Source organism: Lagopus leucura, unplaced genomic scaffold (assembly GCF_019238085.1).
Source record: "Lagopus leucura isolate 7727_CA_CO unplaced genomic scaffold, USGS_WTPT01 Super-Scaffold_100035, whole genome shotgun sequence".
In the NCBI taxonomy this organism is placed as follows: Eukaryota; Metazoa; Chordata; class Aves; order Galliformes; family Phasianidae; genus Lagopus; species Lagopus leucura.
Window position 1 is genome coordinate 478,861 of NW_024962284.1, and position 20,947 is coordinate 499,807.

Below are 20,947 nucleotides of genomic sequence, written 5' to 3' on the forward strand. Positions count from 1 at the left end.
ACCCAGATGTTGTGAAATGGATCACTTTCGTTGCCAGGATCATAAATAAGGCAGTTGCCACCATAGTCTCTTTCTGGCAAAGGAACACCTAAGTGTGGATCAATGTACTTCATAAACTGTCTGCCATCTTGTACAGTCTGCAAAAGGAGCACAAAAAGCATGTTTACCCTTTAGTATGTACTGATGTACGGAAGGATACAATTCATATCAGCCTATTTTCAAATGGCCTTTTTTTTTTTTTTTAGACATGTTGCAAAGCAATTCTTAAAATACATACAGATCTCAAAGCATTATACACATTTAAGTTTCCAATCTTCCAATGCCAAACATTAGAGACAAAATAACAGAATGAACTTCACATTTCTGAAAGATGAAAAATCTGTATTATTTAATTCCGTTTTCCATGCTATTCCCCTATGCCTCCTCTCTCCCAAAAGCTTAGTGCTTGAACTGACCTACAGTTCATCCTTCTCACTGACACTTCTGCATTTCTTCCATTGGTGAAGGTAAACAATAAGCTGCCAATAAGCAAATGAGGAAACATTCACATGTAACGGCTGCTAACTCCTGCATTTGTGATGTTCTGGTTTCGTAGAATGAGAAAGATCCAGCAGCATGCAGCTTTAACAAAACACACCACGTGCAAACATCAGCAGATTGAGCACACAGACTACATGCACTGTTAGCAGGATTTGTCTCGCATCTGTGCTCAGCTCACTTCAGCTACAGAAAGCTGAGAATGGCACTGCATTTTGCGGCTGAAAAAAAATAATCATTACAGCCTGTTGAATAAACACATTTTTAATAACATCTCACTGGCAGCACAGGTGATAAACAGCAAGGGGAAAAAATACCCAAATATTAGTTACAGAAGGTGACCAAGACTTGAGCTAATTTACTGGTCACTCACACACGCATTTGCTGAAAAAGCATTTCACAATGAAACCAACCTCCATTGTGATCAGTGTTTTATAGCTGAAGCAATGCAACATCAATAACAGACAGAGATTAGTTAGCAGTCATGAAAAAATGAACAATGTCAGAATTACTTATAAGAAATAATAATAAAGTTTCAGAATAAACCTACTTTGGTCAGATTAACTACAAGACAAGTTACAACGAATGAGTTTGTTTGCTTTCAGAGACACTTAATCACTTACAGACTCAGCATAATTTCAACCTTATTTAAACCTGTGCAAAGTAACTAACAGTGTATTTTCAGTGAGGAACTATGCAACAACTAGTGAGTGTCCTTAACAACTCAATGGTTGGCAATACAACATGCCACTGGGGGAAAAGCAAAGCAATTCCAGGCTTTTCTATGAGAATTCAAAACTACAAAGGACCAGCAGCCAGTCATGAGTACTGTTCACAAGCATGCCTGGAAAAAAAAAAACAAAACGAGGGTGACATGAAACAGGAAGAATATAAGAATAAAAGTGGAACTGACTGAATATTCCTCAGCAGTGAGGAATAACAACAAAAAAAGGCAAGACAGACCTGTTCATGCCTGTGAACGGGTCAGAACTCCACTCCCTCCAAGCAGGACAGGCAGCCTGAAAGAAACCCTAGTGAGATATTAGGGTCCTGCACAAGGGTTAACACTGAACCCCCAAGTTACATCAACAGGACAGAAAAAACATCTTGTTCTTTATTGAATGACTGCAGACACTTTCCAGCTGACCACTGAAACAATAAGCCAGGCAAAGAAAAAAGTTATCTACTCTTAAGAGAACTTGGCACTGACTACTGGGAACCTCCAAAAAGGTCAAGAAGAACAAGAAACGCTGGAGCCAAAGGAAATCTCTGATTAGCTGGAAAGGGTTTGATCAGCACTAAAAACTTGTTTGCAAAGGAAATGTCCTGCTCCAACAGGAAGAAAGACAACACAAATCCTGACACTTCTGAATTCTAGTCCTGCTCCTTCAATCTCATTTGGTATCTAGAGATAAAACATTTTTCAATTTTACTTTTAACGGTTCCTCAACTATTCAACCTAAAATGATAATTTTAATGCTACCTGATGAGTCTGCAATGGTTACTTACGCCACCCTTTTGAAATACAGAGTACCAGATGCAACTAGGATGTCAGTGAGAAGGTACAATTTGAAGAACCACAGGGGACTCATCTACCTACCCCTAAAAAGAAGCCCAAGTCTGACAGAACAGAGTGTTTAACTCTCACTGTTAAATATCTCCATTTGCTTTTGGTTTCAGGTCATGCTGTTGCCTGAGGAGATGAGTACAATAATTGCATTGCATAGATGAGGAGCCTCCTTCAAAATCCAGAGCTCTTCCCCAGCACTTAAACTTGACATTATCAATTCATGTAAAATTGCTTCACTATGGTGTCTAACCTGGGCTGAGGTTAACTGGAAGTTAAGACAGACAATAGGGTGAAATATCTTGGTAATACTATAAATTTTTCTCAATCCAGAAGTCTCGTTAAGTAAGGCAGTGATTTGATATCACAAAAAATGAAGAGCTCCTGCAGTAGGTGAGAATCCTATAAGAAATAGCACAAAGGATTTCATACCTGTGTTGGTAGTCTAGTTACTCAACATCAGCTTAAGTTACTCACCTGGAAGAGTATGAAGATGAGGAAGAGCTCATATACAACGCTGACACACAGCCAAAACCTCCAGTAAGCTACAGGAACAGACAAAAAGGACGTTAACAGAGGCTTCAAGCAGAACAGCAGTCAATTACGCATCTGCTGTAACTTAACAAAACATTTCAAGATGAGATGCTGTCATCAAGAAACTGTAAAACGCAGTATTCAAAGTGAAATACTTACCATCCTTCCTAAAAAATACAGCCAGAAAGGCTTTTTTAACTACCACACAAGCTGCTATGTAAATCTGCCAGAATTGCTCAAGCAACAATCAGGATCCATGAAAATACTTCAACCCAATGAACTAAATATTTAAGAGTTAGAAGGAATTACACTGGCCACTTACAATGGAAAAGAATTGTGTCTTTCTAGAACAAATCTTATTTCTTTCTCCACAATGTCACATAACCTGATCTGCCCAACTTTGGTTTTCCCAGCTCTGTCACGGCTAGACAGCTTTGTAAACTTTCACCTATGTGTTGCTAAACAGGACAGAACTAACACCAGCAGGAGGATCTCTGCTTTTCCTTTGGTATGCACGTCTACCCTGAAGATAACGTTCCTTTCTTTGAGGGGCAAGAAGCATAAAAATACCAAATACATTTCCACCTATACTATGAATTCTATTCAGAAAAAACATAGAAGGTTTCCCAGGTGCTAGATGCAAGACTTATGAGATCATCTGACAGTCCTCGTATGAGAAACATCAGGCAAGACTCAAGTGTTTCAGAACCCACAGTCATTTCTCACCATCTTGCAATGTGTTATTTCAGACTGAAGCAACGCCTGAATCTAAGCGGTACACAAAGTATTCATGTATCTTTAGCTCTATTCATATCAGATCAATTCTTTGGTCAGACTCGGTCCTCTGGCAATAAGCCCTCAAACTGTCTAGGACAAGAGTTTTGTAGAGCATGGGCTGCATTCATGCCTATAATTCCTCCTACTCCATCCAGAGACTGGTTTACCCTCCATTCCATACAGTTATGTTTCTCTGTTCCTCCAAGGAAGGAAGCAGGTTAACACAGAGCCAGCGTGTACACACACAGAGCTCTCAGCATTTTCTCCAAACCACATCCAAAAATCAAAACTCATGTCATTCCAAGTGGTTATTTAAATCTCACAGTAACAGCACGTACTAATCACTTTGGAATTATTTTAATAGACATTCCTTCAGGTGTTTCCTGTTTACACTTATAGAACAGAGCTCTCCTTCCATGGCAACACCTAGGCTATGGTTAGATTTGGGCTGGGGCAAAGAAGAGCCAAGATATTCGTATGCTTTAGTAGAAGCAGCAAGTTATTCTACCTCCATGTTTATGGTTTGCCATGAAATGAAAAAGATGGAAAAAAAAAAAGCCAAGAACCTTAAGGTTCTGGGTAATTACCTACTAATTTCAAGGGAATTTCAGTATGCCAATGCTCTATAGTCAGAACCGTGACACAAAGAATGCAAGAACTTAAAATTAACTCCTGACTTGCAAACATATTATTTATCAGCTCGAAACCCAAAGTCATCTAGCCATGGTTTTGCAGAGCTTCTCGTATATGCTCATTTGCCCCCAAATGAAAATGTGTCATCCTTGCCCCTTCAACCTCAGTCCACAAAAAATAATAAAAAAAATCCATATTTTTTTAAAAAAGAAACCTCTTATCTGACAGCCTGCCAATGACAGAATCATTAAAACAGATTAAAGTGTAAGAAGTGTGAGAAGGTTGCTTTTCTTCAGTAAGACTGCTGAATTTAATAAAATAGCACACTTCACACCTTCAGAGAAAAAAAATCCAAGTGTGCCCAAATATCAGGAAGTTCTGCACTCCACAATTGATTTAACAGGAATCTCTAAACTTTTAGGAGTTTTACTATAATTAGCAAAGATAACTGTCATTTTAATTACAGAGTAGAATGAAGTGTTTTCTTAGGTGTCAGTAAGCTAAAAGAACCAATAAAGAAATCTCCATTGGTCAAAGATGCATTGGGAAGAGAGAAACTTCACAGGCACCACTGTACTGCTCAAAAGTACTTAAGGTCTTTGCAAGCAAAGCTGTAGGACTTAAAAAAAAAAAAAAAAAAAGAAAGAAAAAAAAAGAAAAAACAGTCATATTGTGTTTGATAACATTCTCCACCCCCCTCTTATAATGATCTGATTGCGTACCTTGAATGGTTAACACTGTGTTCAAGTCAGAAGAAATAACCAACCTCTCATTTCCACTTCTCCAACCAGACTCATTTCCTTTATACAACATCTCCACACGGGCAGCCTTAATGCAGAGTTTTTTCCTAACCAAAGCCTTGTATGACAGATTTTACACTACTTACAGACAGAAAAGTGGCAGACTAGTTCTGAAACATATGTACATGCAGTTCAGATGGATTAAAAACTGAAGTCTGAAACAACTGCTCCTATATACCTAAAGTTATGGAAACAAATGACCTGCAGCTGCTGAATACACTCAGCAACATTTACTAAAGCAAAATGCTTAATAAAAAATTAAGATCCAGTTGCAATTTAGTGTGCTTTCTCCCCAGCAGATCTAAGTACCCAAGTGGTTTTGAAGACTACTTTATATCTGCACAACAGAAACAAGATGTTTTCAAAGCAGTACAAACAGTGTTCTCTCTCTTCCTGAATGAGTATAGCTCTAGCTATAAGGTTATTTTTGGCATACCCTTATTACTTGTTCTCCTTAAGTCCATACTCGTCACTATGAACCTCCCTCAAATTAGGGCTATCTGCCCGATTTAATAGGCCTCAACTAATCACGTACATGCCTGAGAGCTCAGTGATTACTATGCTCAAACAGTTCTTGTCCTGGGGAGGACTTGGCAACAGAAGATGAACATCAGGCTGCCTGGCTGAGTGCAAAACCAGCCATTTACTCCTATAATATAGGTTTACATTTGACCCATGCAACCTGAAAGGCTAAGGATTAAAAAAAAAACCATAAATTCTAAAGTATTTTGCTTAAGCAAGGCATTTACAGCCATCTAGTGGGTAGAAACACTTCGTAAGTGCTAATCCGAAGTTGCATGGAACATGAGCAGGGAGAATTGTCTGTTCTGAGAAGCCACATGAGCCTGGTCCAGCCACATGCTTGCTCAAGTTACTTCATACCAGGTTTTCCATAGCAAGCTCAAGTTCAGAAGCACGACCCATAAACCTGAGAGCAGCAGTGTGATGAGGAGGAGGTAGGAGAACTGGGGGTGCAGCAGGGGGAAGGCGAGCCTCAGAGCAGGCTCAGCTCAGCCTATGCAGTATTTCATTTCTAAATGCAATACCTCAAAACAATAACTGGTTATGTTAAGATAGAAAAATGAGTCAGGTCCAGCTTCCAATACACACAGTAATTTATTTCATCTAGTCAGTGAAAAAGCAGTAAGTATCAATAGCCCAAGAGTCTAATAAATTTATGTACAAACAGGAGCAATCACACAGATTCTTGAACTGTTATAGGAGATGACAGAAAGGAGCAGATCATGTACTATTTCCTAGTGGAAGGACTTCTTCACAGAATTACAAAGCAACCAGCTGCTCTGCTGGTTTCACAAGCAGCCTGTGCTTAGCCCATGCTTTCTGCCCTGGGACAGGTACAGGAGAGATCCAATTTTTGACTGCTCATCTTTGGCTGCTTCAGCCCAATAGGCTATGGCCTAGTGAAGAATATCACAATTTATTACACCAAACTGCTTATGTTGTCAATAACAGCATATTGCATCAAAATAAATGCAAGCAAAGGTTGGGAATATTAAAATGTATTTGGTTTTTTTTTGTTTGTTTGTTTGTTTTTAGCAGGGGCATCAATAACTGTCAAGGAAAATTTTATTAAAATACGTGGGCATGTTATCTTGACGAAGACAATAAAGCACTGCTGGCCTTTTGGAACACTACATTGTTTGCACGCTCAAGGCTCTGGAAGCAGAGCTGACAACAAGAATCAAGAAAATCTTCTATTTGCATACCAATGACCTATATCCATGATTAATTTTAGCATGAAGCACATGACACTCTCCAAGCTTAGGTGTTCACCCACCAACAAATGGATCCGCAGGCAGAATCTAAGATCTGTCCCCTGTGACATATTTTTCCTTAGGGAAAAGAGCATACTCATCTTTTGCTAGATGGCTTCGATGCTGTTTGCCTCTTGCTGAGCGTGCAAGAGGCTGCGCTCTGTGAAACAAATGAAGCTAATAATTTACACAAAGAAAATGGAATAAAAAGCAGAAAAGCCACATTAGAAAAAGAAATCAGTCTTCTCTAAGACTCTCACATCCATTTCTTTGCATGATGGCCCTACGTTTCTGAATTACATTAAGACAACTGGTATGGGTCCATATGGCAAATTATTAGCTAGAGAAAATGGGCATCAGTAGAAAAAAGGCAAAGCAGAATGAGCGAATGGCTGAAACTGAAATAGCCAATAATACTGAAAAGAAGGGGAAAAAAAAGCCAGTCTACAAGGATAACACACAGTGGCTAAGATCAGTTTCCTTAATGACTTGAGTAGAAAGAAGATTAACAACACTGAGCGCATAAATGGCAGCAGCAGGGAAGGCAGGGACAGCAAGGAGAAAATCAGATGACCTCGAAGTAGATGACCTCAAAGGACTGGAGTATAAGAAGAGCTCAGAATACAGCTTCACATTTAGGAACCAGCAAGTTTTCATGTATGTCAGCTTATCAGTCAGAAAAATTGAAGGATTTGATATTATGTCAGACACTGAGCTGCTGCTGTAATACAACCACAAAGAAAGCACAAATAATATAAATATATAAAATACAAAGACTGCCATCAATGTACTACCAGATAGATACTGGGAAACATTAAAACTGTCACAAAAAACTCAAGTTCTGTCATACTTGCGGTATCATACACAGGTCTGGATAGCTACTTTCAAAAAAGAAAACTCAAAACACACACACAGAGGATTACTAAATGTTATGGGGTAAACCAGCTTATGCTAAGGGGAAGAGTGAAGGCAAAACCTGTTTGCTTTAGCAACATCAGTGGTAAGATGGGATGAACTAGGTACATATAAATCAAGTGGATAAACACCATGAAAAGCTATTTAAATCAGAAAGCAATACAGACACAAAATCCAAAGTATAAAACACTTCTGAGCTAATCATAAACAGGTACAGACATACCAAATAACAGGCCTCCAAAATCACCTGAAATAACCTAGCTACTATGAAACCCAGCTCCGAGAGTTCATGTAATAGATCCAGTGTTGCTGTATGTGATTGTAGTGACCTGACTGTGACTCAAATGCTTCCTTCTGTCCTATAAATGGAAGCTGTGCACACCAGCAGCCAGAGCTGCCAGTTCCTTTGAACTGAGATCTTTCTTTAGGGACAGCATACAAAGCTAAGGTCAGAGACTTGACTGCCCCATGGGTACTTCCCAAGACATCCTCCACAGCTCTAGATAACCTGAGAGCTGACACCACGTCCCAGGGGGCTGCAACAAACTTCATGCCCTCTACTGCATCAATAAACTTGGAACATAAAGCGATGAAATACATGAACAATTTGATTTTGCTGAAAGATAAAGAGAATAACTGCTGTCTACCACCTTTGTATACCACCATCATGCATCAGAGCAATCTGCCGTACACATCTCCAGCCTCTGGACTTTCAGTAACTCACTTGTTCAATTCTAGGGAATAAAAAGTGCCTTTTGTTCCAGAGAAAACCACTCAGATGTTCTCAAACTGAAAGCTATGACAGGGAAGCAGAGAGAGGTGTCCTGTTAAGGTTTCAAACATTTCAGGACTTACAGTCTTACTGGAAAACTTCAGAAGTATAATTACTGTGGACAGTGAACCAAAGAATCATCATGCTGCTTGGAATAATACCTCAGCACTGTAAGAGGCTGGGTGGAAGCCGGGAAGCTACATGGTAACTGTGGAGTGTTACTGAACCTATATGATTTAAATTATGACTTACCTCCTCTACACGTAACACAAATATTTACATTAAGCAGAACATAACAGAAATATCTGAGTAATTTAAGTGGCTTAAATTACCTGGATGAGGTCTTGAAAATGGTCCATCTTTAGCCTGTGTAACTCCGAAACACAGGAAAACCAAAATACTGGCAACAATACCTCTGCAAGTAAAAAAAACAAACAGTTTATATTGCAGCATCTTACTAACAGATGTAAATAATGTTCTTCGATGTCAAACCGTCTTGTCTTTGTTTCCTAAGTAATACACTTGTCAGTTATAAATCAATCCTTCTTGGGGATTATGTTTCAGGAAAATATAGTTCAGTTGGAAAGGACACATGAAGATCATCAAGACCAAATGCCTACAAGCAACAGGTATAAATAAAGAAATAGGAACAAGTCCCTACATTTCAACTGTGGTTTCACAACTGACAGCCTCAAATCTGAAAGCCCACTCATCCTTCCTTCTCCCTTTCTCTCTGCTGATTGCATGCTTTCATCTGCATACTACCATCCTGCCAGCCAATCCAGGAGCCCTATCTCACTGAAAACTCACCCAGCAATAAAATGTCACCAGGCCATTTACCATGTGTACCCAAGATCCATGAACTTATCCCTAAACCCTAAAGCCCAGTACACACTGTTTTCTGCCACCATCAGCAATATAAGATCTAGGGAGGATTGCCACAGTCCTGCTGGCAGCATTTGAGGCTAAGCTGTCAGTTTAAGCTGTGGTGGAACTGGAACCTTAAAGTAGCCCCATGGCGCCAAGAAGAGATCCCTACTGATTAAAAAAATAAATAAATAGATCGCTTAAGCAACATCTAAGGATTTAAATTCTGCTAACTGTATGCAGTGCATTTTTAAATAACGTATTGCTTTGCATGTAAAAGGAAGATAAACAAATGCAAGTACTGATGTCTGAATACACAGAATCACATATATAAAGTTGGAATGGATCCCCAGGTATGAAGTACAAACTCTGGCTCCACACAGGAGTACCCCAAATGCCCGTCCCATGTCTGAGAACTCTCTGAGCTCCAACACTTGGGACCCTGACCACCACCCTTGGGGCGCCTGTTCCAGACCTGACCACTCCCTGGTGAAGAACCTTTTCCTTTTACCACTCTTAATGGATTAAATGGTAATAACACAATTCCAAAATACCTTTTTTTCCCCAAAAAAACTTCAACTAATAGAGTTATGTTTCCCACATTACCTGATTAAGTGTGGTCAGAAAAAAATATGTAATTGAGAAATATCTCAATATACTGCAGGATAAGTGACGGCCATGTTTGCAGTTAATGCTGCGACTCTACGCATGCACAAGAGAAAATACCTATTTTTATTTATTGGCAAAATTTGTTACATAGCCTATTCATGCTTTAAACATTTCAAGAACTCCTTTCAAAATAGAAGACACAATCATTTACAAAAACTGCTTTGTGACACCTGCCTCTGAGTATAAAAAGGCTGTGCTTCCTGAAAATAAAAATGGCTTGTACTTAACAGACGTAACTGCTGCTCTGCTTGCCTTATGAGACTGGGAAATACAACAGAATTAGCGACTGAATTAAACAGCAAAGAGAGAGTTTCATCATGCTTTTCCAAGATGAATCAGACAAAGAAATCTTTTCAGCTATTCTCAGATAACAAGGATAGCCTGCATTTTGATTCACTCCTGTGTATTTGGAAATCATAGGACTACAAATCTACGCGTACACTTAAAGAGATTGCATTCTGCATCACAAAACAATACATGCCGCTTTGCTCACTACAAAGCTCAGTCATGAACCAAAGTGTCCAAGATCAGCATTTTAAGTTCTTGTGAGACAGTTTTTCCCAAAGCTAGATCTGACCTGGATGCAAATCACCACAAGAACTCACAGCTCTGCTCATTTCTCTAAAATCCACCTCCAGTCAAACAGCAGACACAGCAGCAGTGCTGAAATCAACCGTCATTTCAGAAACATATTTTCTAACTTCAAGTTCACCTTTGGAAATCTGGAAGAAAATGTCAGATCTGTGTAATAACCATGCCAGCTCTGTTATCCTTCCTCCTCCAGTGACTAAATTTCCTCTCCTCATATCAACATACTGCCTCTCCAAGAAACTTCAAAACGTAAGCAGCAGTTTGGCCAGCTGGTTCAGCATGGTTTGATGTAAGAACTTCTCTAGGATTTGAGATGGGTACAGGGTTTGCCTCAGACTACCTGTGTAGGTAGCCTGGAGGGATACAGCTTATGTATTTCTTTGAGCAGCAGATCAGGAAGACACTAAGTAGTAGCGCTGACAAAAATTAACACTTAAACACTTAAACAAAAATTAGCACTTAAACAAGAAAAAGAGAGAATACGGCAACGGTTTCGTTAGTACAAACGGTATTGTTTCTGTTAATTTAAAAGAGTTGATTCAGAGACACAAGACAATCAAGCCTTTCTACAAGGATTTGTGCATCATCCCTTGTTCTAGGCTTTCAACCAGACAGCTCCCACTCCCTGCGCTCTCCCTGGCTGTATTTACATGAGCAGAACTGGTACAAGGCCCACACTGCTATAAAGAGCTGAAGAACTGGCAGCGCAGCAGATAGATGCCTAGCCTCTTTGTTACCTTGTTTTCTTTGTAGGTGTTCAGCAACAGGAATTGAATATCATCAACTTACAAACACACGTGCACCTAGAGTTATTCGTGTGGCTGAACAGAGATCAGCTATTGCCAAAAACTACTACAGAGAGGCATCCTGGAAGAGACTGAACATCCAGCATGAAATTCAATATGAAGTCTCAGTGCACATAGGATTTATTAAACCTGAATATACTTACTTCCTCCCCTCCCCCCCAAAAAAAGGATCTCTTGCTCAGCATTTAATGCACCCAAGAGACGTGGGTTTCTTCCACAGCCATGATACACCATGCCGAGTATTGATTTAGCTATCCTCAGAGCTGGAGAACAGTCCTGTTAACTCTTCTGGGAAGCTGACATTTGCCAGATGGCTACTTCAAGGCCACTCTCAGTGCTGCAGGAAGGGTTAATAAAATCTCATCTATCAAACAGGTTATCCGATGCAACTTCTTTTTGGCTGATGAAGTAAATGTTCAACTCTATAACAGTCTGATCACACATATCACATGATCATATAGATATCTTTATATGTGAACTTTGATTAGGTTTATATGTAAACACTTCTATATGCCCTATCATACAAAATATAAAAAATTCTTCCTTTAATTGCCCTACCACACTGCAGGAAGGAAAATGGAACTCAAATGTCCACATATAAACAGACACAAGTATGAATCTCAGCTATAGATACCACACCCTGTTATTTCATAGGCTCACATTGTACAGTGTATTTTGTGCATCATTTCTCCGGTGACTCACTGCAAGAATCCAGCCACTCACCCTGCCCTCAACTGCTTCTCTAAGAGACTAGATGAAGCACTTTTGTAAGAGAGAAGATGGGAGCCTTGCTTGATTTTGCTTTACTCAGTAAATACTGAGACAGGAAATAGTACTGCAATTTGTTTATTTTGCTTCAATTTCATGTTTTGCTCTAAGTCTCTAACGCAGATCACCAGCAGCGTGGCATCTCTCAGCAAGGGCTTGAAAACAAAGGAGATTTAAGTGTCTGCAAGCACGTACTTAGACTTTGCACCTAAGGACCAAAACACTGCTCCACTGTCATTGTGCAGTAGTTGGAAATAAAAAAGCATGACAGCTAGAGACACTGCTCACTGGCAGTAAGACTACTGCTGTTCATTAGGTAAGCAAGAGTTGCCATGGGATATTTGCAAAGTCACAGCTTCACACAGGCCAACAATTTAGATCAAAAACACGTAGCAGCTCAATACAAAGACCAAAAAAGTTCTCATGATTAGACAAAGTATTTTAAGGTATGAAGGCAAAAAAAATATCTGTGGGAATGGAGAATACAGCTATACTTCTGCATATCGTGACCATCTTGCTCCTGCTCAGAAATGCCTCTCTTTGTTCAAGTATGCCACATAAAACTGCTCAGCAAAGACGAAATACAAGAGAGCAGCAAGCACAGCTGCTAAAGAATTCACACAGCTTGTTCCCCTAGCTGGAACATGCGTTGAGCTGCAATCTTTCATGTTTAGTTGTGCTTAACTTGGCAAAGCGCTCATCTCAAAGGCCTTAGAAAAGAGATCATTGAGACCAGAAAGGAGTTCATGGAAAATTAACACAATACAACGCTTTTTTCCTTCTTGTAAATCAGGTCCAAGGCAACACACGTAAAGCTCTGGAAAGGCTACTGGCCTCATGCTAATTCTGTACTGAATTTTAACTTTGGATAAAGCAATGCTTTGGCCAAGTTAATCGCCATCTCAGAATTCAACATGTATCTAGAATGACTACAACTGCATAAGGATGAAGCCTGAACGGAAGCTGAAGTATCCTTCAAAAATAATAAAACAATATTCTCAAGATCTAAAATAATTTCCAGATGCTGATTTTCAAGTATTTTTACAGCTAGGTATAGCAAGCAGTACAGCTAGGTATAACAAGCAGAGACGTAGAAGTGATCAAAGAACATTCACTACTTATTACTTGATATGATACTGTTAAATTGAATTTAACAACTGTAAATATTATTCCCTGCAATGAACTTGGAGAAAGCAACTTCCATTTCATGAAAGAAAGGTTATCCGGTGATTAACCTTCTTTGGTCTTGTTTTTATTAAAGCAGCTCTAATCTCAGTAATAAGATATTCCACTGAGTCACCTTCTATCTGTTTTATCCCATAACAACACGTCATCACTTCTCTTTCCGCTTTTCCACTTCTTTATGTTGAACTGCCATTCCAGAGAATGTCCCGCCTCTACTCGTTCCCTAAATTCAGGCACTGTTGTAACTGGAAGTACAGTGGCATTTGCTCACACAAAAGCCTTGCAGAAACATTCCCAGATCCAGCCAGGCCACTGTGTTCCAACTTGTTCCATCTCACCCCCACACATAAAAATACCAACACTCAGTTCAGCATATCAGTGAGTGTGAATAGCATTGACTATATCCATTGTGTAACCAACAGAATAACAACCACAGCTATCTCAGGAAATACCCTAATTTCTACATCTCTGTGATAGAATACTATATCCTGAGTCACTATAGAGAATGAAAAAAAGCAGGATTTGGGATTTGAGGCATACAAACATGCTAATAAAGATCATTTTCAAGAAGCTTATCCAAGAGATGCAAGTATGTAAGGCAACTTGCTCACAGAGACCCTCTGCTAACAGACACCATACAGAAATACTTGCTCCAATATTTACCTCTTTGTATTGTAGGCTGTATCTTGAGGTGTTTCTTCAAGTAAGGTTACGTATCCCAGCGCACAGGTGAGGATGAACAGAACAGTCAGAGTATGAGCTCTCCTAAAATTTAGGAAGAGAGAAAACAGATACAGTATTCTACCAACAAAGTAGAAAAGGTCAAGCTGCCACCTTTGAGTGAACCTCCAGCAAGGCTCACATATCAACAGCATTCAATACTGCTGAAGGAGTTACAATGCATTGTGCAGCACAACCCCACCAGTTCAGAATTGAGTGCAGCCAGCTGACAGGCACAATTACAGCATAAATAATGTTCCTGTGCATGAAAGCATGCTGCTTTCTTTTTTCTTAAGTAAAAAATTCCTTTCCTAATAAGAAGACATTTGTTAATTTCAGTGGAACACTTAAGGAACTCGGACTGGAAGGAGAAGCATGGGAAGTCAAGCCATTTAACATCAGAACAGAAAGACAAGAGTTGCTTTAGAGGACTACACAACATCTCGCAGAACAAACCACAGAAATAACACAGGTACAAAGCATCAAGCTTAGAGAACAAAAAAAAAACAACAGTGAATGAGCAGTACAGTATCCTACAAGCATGTGTCTGGTGCTAAGTTTTCTTTCAATATTATAATGAGTTAGCATTACACTTCCATTTTATATCAAAAAACACAAAGTTAAACATGTATTTAAGTTGTGCAGTACAAGATAAACTTGAGATCACTATGGATTTCTAAGAATTCTGCTGGCTTACCTTTAAACATCCATCACAGTGACCTACATAAAATTGCTATGAAAGTTAAAATAAGCATTATTTTGAACTGCATTTTGAAGTTCATTCTAATCCAAAACACAGCCACTTCTCACAGCATCCTTTTAATCCCGCTGGAAAACACATGCAATACCTCATAAGCAGATGAAATCCTCTTCTGCCAATGCTAAAAAGGTGTTCAGTATTTAGCACTATCTTCCCTTGCCATCAAAAGGACACAAACTAGCTCCAAAAAGGAATGAGAAGGATGGAGGAGTATTTTCAGAGGTCACAAGGACACGATGCATCAAAATAAATCCACAAAGGTGTCACAGCAGCAGGCTTCCTGCACAACAGATGCATTTTCCTCTTGAGCTGCCTTGCAGGATGCCAAATAACAGGTGATTCAGACATCACATACTTAATATCCATTTACCAGTCATGTGACTCTGCTCCTATTTTGTAACCTCCCCAAGATTAAAAACTAGGTGCAGTCTTCTCAAAGGCTTCAGCGCAGAACGGGTTGGGGAAGAAGGGAAGTTGTAAAAATCCATTAGCACATCCCAAGTTAGATAAATGCACCTAGAGACTTGTCTAGCAAGAGGCAATGAAGATACACTCAAGAATACAGCACTCATTCCCAGCAAAGCATCAGAGTTTGAGAGCCTCAAGCCTCCTTTCACCTGTGATTCGCTCTGGTGCCACAACCACCAACTTGAAATTCAGCAAGCCCCTCTCCTTAATATGAGATGCTACGTATCCACTCATTTCCATTTTAGCTGTCTTCCTCTCCAGCTGTAGCGAGATCTTCATGCACCAAGCTTTTGAGATGGTTAAGCATGTGAACTTATTTTCAGCGTAGCATGAAATCTAGAGACCAGAGTGAAGAGCAAGTTGGGAGCTCTAACAGAACAGCACCCACAGTGAGAAAGCAATGGCAGCTGCTTGAGGTGGCCAAACATCTTGCAGACCCACCTGTCATAGCAAACACCGATATACACCCTATATTTCCACGGTTTGGAAGCTTGAGGGAAAAAAAAAAAAAAAAAAAAGAAATCCAAACCCACAGAACGGGATAAAATGTGAAGCATCTATAGCAGCCAGAAAAACAAAGAGCATAAGAAGTTCTTGTAAACAAATTGCATAAAGGAATTAAATCTCCACATACACTCTGAAATAGTACTTCAAGAAGAAGAGAAGACAGCTGAGGACATCCACAGCAAGTAAGTATTATACAGGAATTATGCAGAAAGGCTTATGTTCTCCTAGCCTGGAGCCTATGCACAAGAGCTGAGCTAAGCAGGCTGCATCTCCTCTTTGCGTTATACAAGAGTTTGGGCTATACGTAAGCAGCAAACAGGGCAGACAGCATCCAGCTGTGGGAGGCTTTATGTCAAAAATACCAGAAGACAGCGCCTAAAAAGATGCATATAAAATAAACATAAGGCCATGGACAGTCAAGGACAATTCACAATGAATCCCAAATTGCTAAAAAAACGGAATATAAAGTATCTTTTTCTCCGCTAGCATTTTTCTGCCTTTCAATAACTTACTCCTTACTCTCTCCATTTAAACACTGGGAGCATTTAAATAATTCCAGTTTTATTTTTATTAAACTATTTGTCATTGTAACTTAAATGCCAACTGGGAGCAACTGTATCAGTCCAACAGGCAGCATCAGTCACTGTACTTCTCCCTTAGTGCAGCTTAAAAAGAAGAAAGATTGAGTTTATTCACTGGGAAAGCCCCCGATTTCTCTTTTCATAGTAATTGATTTTTTGTCACAGTTTTGAAACAGTAAGTTTTTCAATAAAATAATTACCAGAGCTTTCATTCTCCCAATTCTTTTTGTAGATTCAGATGGATCAGATCCCCAGTCCAAAAGGATCATGACAACATCTTGACCTCAAGCTCCAACACAAACCAAAATTGGCTTAAGCCAATTGGACCACACCCTGATTATCCATTTCTTTGCATTAAAGCTCATTAGTCATAACTGATGCAATAATTACTTTAAAAACAATAACAATCATTGAGAACAACATGCCAAGGATTGATGTCCTAATCCTTTTGTCATTTCTGCATTGAAACAAAGTTCCAAAGAGCCTGTATGGTTGGCCTCTTGGGTGTAAGGGATGACATTAAGAGCTACCGCTAGGAATGAATGGCAGTGAAAACAATTCCCATCTCAAAAATACAAGAAAAAATAATAATGTAAAGCTGACCAACATTTTGACTTCTTCAAGAATAACAGAATCCTGCTTGGATACAAAGAGACAGGTTTTGAAATCTTCAACAAAAATTCAACCCTTGGTCATAATCTTGATAACAATCAAATCAGAGACACAAAACTCAAACGTTCATGTTGCATAAGGCCGCATGAAAAGGTCAGCAGCAACCAAAAGATGTCTTTAGCCCGGTGACACTGCGCACAACCTCTGAGCATCTCCATGTGTAATGCAATGGAAATGTAGCTGTTGGTTTTTAAGCTGTAGCCCGTGCTTTAAAAACTGCTTAAATTCACAGAAGTAATTGAAAAGTTCCTGTTCTTAGACCATAAGCAAACCTTCATTGTACCTATAAAGGCGCACAATGCTGATTAAATTTCTGTTCATATTTGTCATGCTCCAAAACAGTAAGGGGAATTTGCTTGCCGTAAGTGTTTTCCACTTCCACAAATCAGTGCCTCTCCTAAAACAATCACCCGATAAGAGAAGCGTAACAGCACATGTCTCCATAGAGAAACCAGAACAATGGATTAAAAAGCAAACCGTGCTTCAGCAAATGAGTCACTTTCCTTCCAATGAGAAAAGAGAAAAAAACATCTCCATTCATCAGTCGTACAGAGTTAGTATGTTAATCAAAGTTCCCCAAATGACCTATTTAAAATGCTAAATATTTTTTACATTTAAATCTACTGAAATCTGCTTTATGTTTTAGGTTAAAACTGCCACTGAGACAGCGTGATTTTGCATTACAGGTAAGGTACAATAAACTCAACACACACTTTAAGAAGAATGTTTATAAGAGGGAATGGGAGGAAGGTGCCCTTGTGCCAGATGAAACTGCACAAAAGCAGTTTGTGGGGCTGATGACCTGTTCTGTAAACTGCTGTAGGATTCAGGTCATGTGGCAACTTTGATGAGGCAGAGTTCAAACCACAGCACTGAAGCAGCTCACTGGAGCCAGCCTCTACCACCCCAATGCACACTCACAATATCTCCGCAGGAAGGTTTTCCTTCTGCTTATTGCAAAACTACGCAATGCTTTCCTTTCAAAAGGGTAATGCCATTCAAGCAACACCTGCCCTCCACTGAGAGACTATTTAATGCAGCCAACAGACTGACACGACCTGGTCAGATTGCACAACAACCTCCTGGATGTTCTAGCAACTGGGTACTGCCAGGGCATTCCTGAATATTGAGAAAGAGAGAGAAAAAAGCTGAGGTGCACACCAGTAGCCTCATGCAGAACTCCTCTGTTTAAACAGTATGATCGAACTCAGTAAATTCTGAGCAAGCAGAAAATCAGGAAAGCAGCTCAGCAAATACAGAAGTCCACTTTTTTAGAGACAAGAACTACGCCTGAGTAATAGTTTGTTTTGAATACCAATGCTGTATTTCCAGAAGCGGTGGTATGTACACAAATCCTCCTTTGCAGCCATCAGGAAAGATTTCTCTTCATATTTTCTGCAGAATAAAATGAGAAACACCCAGGCAGAGGAATCTACAGGCTTCCTTTTCCTTAGCTACAATTTCTGTGCTTTTTGCATCAAGAAGAAATTTTAGGAGAACCCAAGATCTAACCAGATAATCCCAAATGGGTAAACAACGAGCATCCAAGGCCTACCCAAGATCCATAAGACAACTGAACTCCATACTTCGACCTCCTTTCACTGGCTACTGGAAGTGGGAAAGGAAGTTTTCTTCTTCAAGAAAAGTTGCTGCAGCCAACACTTAATACGTAGAGCAGACAAATCAATTATTTCATTGAAATTTCCTATTCTCCAACAAAAAGATCCTCAGCTCCTCTTTTCCAGTAACCTCACCTTTAACTTCAAAAAGAAAAGGTACTTGTGGGCAAACTTACATGGGCAAAGACAGAGGGCCCTTGCCCCACCTGCCCACCTCTAACAGCCCAAGAGCAGTGAAAGGGCCATGGGAAGCAAGCAGGTCCTCCTCCTCTAATCTGTGTTGCACACAATAAAAAATTGAGCCTATCCTCTGGTAAATGACCTGCCAACACGCAACACCATCATGTGCAGGTCAAAAGAAACAGAAGGAAGAAGCTTCAAACTTTTACAAGCAATTACAATCCTTGATGTCAGCACAAGCAACAAACACTACTGGGCAATAAAGCACCTGAAAGTACAGAAACTAAGGAACTATTCTATAACATGCTCACATGCTTGCCTGTACTGTCCTCCTGGAAGGAAGCAGCAAAGGAGAAGCCTTAAAGAAGGATGGCACATTTGTGCTTTTTCAGTTTGCCCTCACAAACAAGCTGCAGAGACAGCATTTCAGATCGCCAGCCCTACAAGAGTGGCAGACTATGTGCTACCCACATGGAAAGGTGCAAGAAGGGGAGGTTATACAACCCAAACAGTTTGGATTCAAACAGATGCTGCTTGTAAGGCATCACAAGAAACCTGGCAAGAGCCACATGAAAAAGATAGTAAGAAAGCATTGGTTTTACCCATTTTCCATTTATAAGAAGGCACCACTTGGTCATTCGCTCAGCCTACACGAGGCTCAGGGAAACTGTGCCCTTGAGAGTACGACAGTCGCTCCAAATGCTTCCTAGGAGATCTCCCGGCGACCCAGCGGGATTTCAGTGCCTCCTCGCAGCTCGTGCTGGCAGCAATACCTCGCTCAGCACCCGCACTCAGCCCCACCGTCGCTCAGATTGGCAGGGCCGGAGCCAAACGTCCTCCTCCCGCCGCGCATCAGCCTCCAGCCACAGACAGAGCGCACGGCCCCGGCTCGTGTTGCAGGCAAGGGGCTTCGCTGCCAGCTGGGGACAGAGCGAGCCACGCTCTTGAGTGAAGCTCACCTTACAGACTACAGGAAGACAACGGGGATGGAAAGGACCGAGGCAGGCAGCCGAGCGCCGGCAGCACGCTGCAGGCAGGCGGGGTGTGCCACAGCTCCTCAGCGCTCACCCCGCGGCGGAGAAAGGCGGTTCCGCTGCCCCTCGGGGCGCGCCGGTCCCGGGGCTGGCGGCACTCACCAGAAGAACGTGTTGGTGCCGTCGTCGTAGACCTCAGACTCGGTGCTGCGGCGGAGGCCGAGCGCGGGGCCGTCTCTCTCGGAGCCGGGCGAAGGGGAACCGCCGTTGGGCTGCTGGTGCTGCTCCTCCAGGGCGGCCTTACCCAGCGGCCCGAGTGGGCCGCGGCGCTCGCCGCGCCTCATGGTGGCAGCGGCCGCGGAACGACCCCCGCGCTAGCGGAGCGGAGGGGCGGGCGGGGCGCCGCGGCGCGCGGCCCAACGCAGGGAGGGGAGTGCGCAGGCGCGGAGGGCGTCCCGGGGAAGGCGGGAAGGGAGGGCGGGCGTCTGCCGTTGCCGGGGTAACCGCGCCGCCTGAGGAGGCGGGGCGGGCGCTAAGGAGAGGAAATGGTTGAAGTTTATGCGCTCTCACGTGGATCTCACTCAGAGACAAGCGATCCCCGCCAGGCTGCGCTGCAGCCTCGGATACCCCAGGGCGTGCCGTCCAGCCCTGTGAGCGCCATTTAACCACTTCTGTTCCCGCTCTCGCTTTGGCAGACGCCAGGGGGCGCTGAAGGATGGGAACTGCCTGTGTGGTGCGCGTGGAGCAGGCGGCCGCACGATGGCAGCAGCCAGCCGGGCACAAACAGAGCTGCGAACGTTTGCACTTGTAGGTTCTGTCCGGCTGTCACAGGAAGCCGAGCGGCCTGCTGCCATCTCTGCTGTACTAGCAGCATAGCTGCGTAGGGTAAAGAACCTCCGTTTCCCACCTGTGGCATGGAGGAGCTTCAGGGAAACACAGCAAAAAAAGAGTTACAGTTTGACTCTGAAAAACACCTGGAACACCTCTTTTGAAGGATCTTTCTTCTTTTGCATCCTTCCAGCCAGATCCACAGGAAGGCAGTACCCTTCAAATTCAAGGCTCTGGGGATTGCATCATGCAAGGCAGGCTGCCTCTATCTTCTTGAAGTAGTTCAATACATAAAAGAATTCAGCTGCTCATTACTGCTTCTCAGATGGAAGTCACCAGTGCAGTGCTTAGTGCACGTCAAACCACTGCCCAAAGTGGTTGGAGCACACTGGGCTGGTGTGATACCATGGCAGATTAGAATGCAACCACATGGCCAGCCCCA

The 20,947-nt window shown here is 41.5% G+C and overlaps 1 protein-coding gene across 2 annotated transcripts in view; it reads right to left on the reverse strand.

Moving 5' to 3' along the window:
- PTDSS2 (phosphatidylserine synthase 2) overlaps positions 1–20,043 on the reverse strand; it is a 35,897-nt gene extending 15,854 nt beyond the window's left edge. The window contains exons 1-5 of one of the 2 annotated variants that reach the window (XM_042882672.1): positions 19,840–20,043; positions 13,860–13,961; positions 8,643–8,725; positions 2,582–2,649; positions 3–137 (exon numbers count right to left, since the gene is read on the reverse strand). In XM_042882672.1, the coding sequence (XP_042738606.1) occupies positions 3–137; positions 2,582–2,649; positions 8,643–8,725; positions 13,860–13,961; positions 19,840–20,021 (570 nt within the window). In that variant the 5' untranslated portion in view covers positions 20,022–20,043. Of the gene's footprint in view, positions 1–2; positions 138–2,581; positions 2,650–8,642; positions 8,726–13,859; positions 13,962–19,305; positions 19,489–19,839 lie in introns of those variants that run through there. The other variant, XM_042882673.1, reaches the window with a different exon arrangement.
- Positions 20,044–20,947: the final 904 nt, after the last annotated feature.